Genomic DNA, 2,952 nt, shown 5'->3' with positions numbered 1-2,952 from the left:
TTTAGGTCACCCCCACCATCACCACATCCCTATCTCCTGATCCCCCTCCCAAAAAAAGAAAGAAAGAAAAAGACAGAATGAAAAAAGATGCCTGCATTAAATTAAATATTCATGTTCCGAGCCCGGATCTATTTTTATCATTAAGCCCTCACAGGTAAGAGTAAGAAGCATCTTTCATCTCCAGCCTGCCTCTTCAGTGCATCCCTGAGAGCCCTGGGACTCATGACAAAAAGGAAGATTTGTGCACAACACAGAACATTGACACTGAATGAAGGGAGAGAGGGGGAGGCAAGTGCAAAAGGCTAAATGAGTGGGGGGCAAGGGTACAACGCAAAGGGTTAAATGATGGGGAAGGGGGGAGAGAGGCAGAGGGAGGCAAGAGTACAAGGTGAAGCCAAAAGAGAGAGATAAAAACGGGGGATTGTAGGTTCTAGTACCCTTATTTGCTTGGCGCCGTCCATGACTTCTAAATGTGGTTTGGTGTACAGTGGACCATGGCTCTAGCCATGCCAGGTCTAGAGGTTTCATTGTAAATGCTACTATTACAACGGTTGGGGCCATAGGCATAAAAAGGTAGACGCCTCCTTCGGCTCTGGGGCGTCCGTCTTGGAGGATAAGCAATTTTTACATGCGTCACAGAAGGGGACGTTGGTAGCCGGTAGGCCAATCAATCAGAATCCTTTTTCACTTCCTCCTATCCTGTTTGACGGGTCGATCCAATGAACTCCAGCGGCGGACGAGGTATCTAGCTTTTTATGTCTATGGTTGGGGCAACCATACTCAAAATGTGCTTTCTACTAGCACTGGACGATATGACCTCAAATCAATATCACATTTTTTTCAGACTTTTGCCTTTTAACGATTAATGAACGATTATCATTGCAGTACAACAAAGTATAAAACAGTGTTAATATTTTGTTCATGTTGATTTGTTGATATATAAGAAATTAAAAATATATACAATAGGCTATAAAAAACCCAGATTCATTTATTAACATTACATGGATATTAGGTTATTAGTATAATATATGTTCAATTAATTAAGGCCTAGCCCTACTTTGTACTTCACTAGCATTAGGCACATGCTGGCAAGAACCCCAATAAGCAGAACGGAGCCATTCCATGGGCCAACAGGTAGATCAGCATCTCTCCAGGCTCCAGAGCACAGGGGCTGGGCTGAGTGCTAGGGATTGGACAGGGCTCGTTTTGACAGCTGGGGGTGATGGGATTAGCAGCACTGGCAGGTTGGCATCTGTGATTGTGAGTGGAGTGGAGTGCTTGTGTGTGTGCGTGTGTACGTGTGCGCGCGTGCGTGCACGTGTGTGTGTGTGTGCATGCGTGTGTGTGTGTGCGTGCGTGTGTGCATATGTGTGAATGTGTATGCATGCATGAATGCGTGCATGAAAGAGTGTACCATATGTGATATGTGTTTACTGCATGTTGCCAGGAAGGACAGCAAATGGTCCGCTACCAGCAGAAATGTGTGTGTGTGCATGCACACGCACGCACGCACGCACGTAACGTGCGCACCTGTGTGCATGTGCGCGCACATGCAATTGCGTGCGCTCGAGATATGCACGTGCAACGCGTGCACGCTGTAAGTGCTGTAATACCTTTGCGCTCACCAACCATCCCTCGTATGGAGCGAGAGCCCATTACTATTCCTGTCACAGCATCCTTGCAGTAAAGAGCAGCAGCATCTCCTCCAGCAGCAGCAGCAGCAGAGCGGGCAAGCACGCGTACAATGCAGCGACACGCGCGCGTGCATGCGAGCTCACGCACACACACACACACACACACACACACACATGCATGCACGCAAAACCCCCTCTTTCTCTCTGTGATGACCGAACGCCCACTGCCCCGAGGCTGTGCGTGCAAACAAACACGTGTAATTAACCACACACACGACATGTTGTGCATTTACAGCATCGTCGGCGTACGCGCTCGTTTTGTCTTTGGTAACGTTTTGCGCTGCACGTACCTCATGCACCGCTCTATTGGTGTGTGTACAGTAAGCGTGTGCACGTGGGTGATATGTCTCTTGGTGGACCTAAAAATGATGTGCGTGTGCGTACGTGTATGCCTGTGTGTGTGTCATGCGTGCGTGCTCCCCGTGTGTACCGTACTGTACTCTGTGTGAACGTGACATGTTCCGTCGTCACTCACCCTGGCTCTGAGCTCCTCCGTCCCCCTCCTCCGTGTCGGTCAGGTTGTTAAGCATCCTGGCCCCTCTTCTTCGCCACTCTTCAGCGGAGGGATGTGGCTGATCTGGCTCTCTTCAGCCCCCACGCTCCACCGGTGTGTGATTGCAGCCACGGGAAGGAGAAGAAGAAAAAAAACGGCAGGGGCACCAGCGTAGAAAAAAAAAATGCCAGCCAGTCTCTCCTCTCCTCCACTGCCCGTACGGAGCGAGGATGCACGAAGAGAGGCAGCGAAAGAGAGAGGGAGATAAGGATTTTTTTTCCCCCTCCGACTGTAGATCCTCCTCTCCTCGACGTCTCCTCTCCTCTGGCTCGCGAGCGTCTCTCTCTCTCTCTCTCTCTCTGTTGCTCTCTCTCTCTCTCTCTCCCTCTCTCTCTGTTGCTCTCCCTCTCTCTCTCTCTCTCTCTCTCTCTCTCTCTCTCCCAGCAGGAGGAGGGAAACGAGGGAAGCTGCAGGAGTTTGGTGTATGATGGAATGCCTCGGAGTGGCACAGTTACACTCTCTCTCTCTCTCTCTCTCTCCCTCTCTCTCTCTCTGCCTCCCCCACTACTGATCTAGATCTCCCACTCGCAGACACACAAACACCGGCTCGGTCCTGTGTGGACGATGATGCTCTGTCATCGCCGGGCAAATGGGATTGTGTGCTCAAATGGTATTAATTCTACCGTATCTATATCTCTGTCCTCTCCCTCTCTCACGCTAATACTCCCTCGTTCAGCCTATCTCTCTCTCTCTCTTTCTCCCTCT

General features: G+C 50.1%; 1 protein-coding gene across 2 annotated transcripts in view; it reads right to left on the bottom strand.

Moving 5' to 3' along the window:
* slc12a5a (solute carrier family 12 member 5a) overlaps positions 1-2,224 on the bottom strand; it is a gene marked incomplete at both ends in the record, with an annotated part of 135,316 nt that extends 133,092 nt beyond the window's left edge. For both annotated transcript variants that reach the window (XM_080727253.1, XM_080727254.1), the window contains one exon: positions 2,170-2,224. In XM_080727253.1, coding sequence (XP_080583379.1) covers positions 2,170-2,224 — 55 coding nt within the window. The remainder of the gene's footprint in view (positions 1-2,169) is intronic.
* Between the last annotated feature and the right edge of the window lie 728 nt (positions 2,225-2,952).

Source organism: Nannobrachium achirus, assembly GCF_963921795.1.
Source record: "Nannobrachium achirus genome assembly, chromosome: 6".
NCBI classification, from domain to species: domain Eukaryota; kingdom Metazoa; phylum Chordata; class Actinopteri; order Myctophiformes; family Myctophidae; genus Nannobrachium; species Nannobrachium achirus.
Note: the sequence above shows the minus strand (reverse complement) of the source record. Positions and strands in the feature narration are given on the sequence as shown.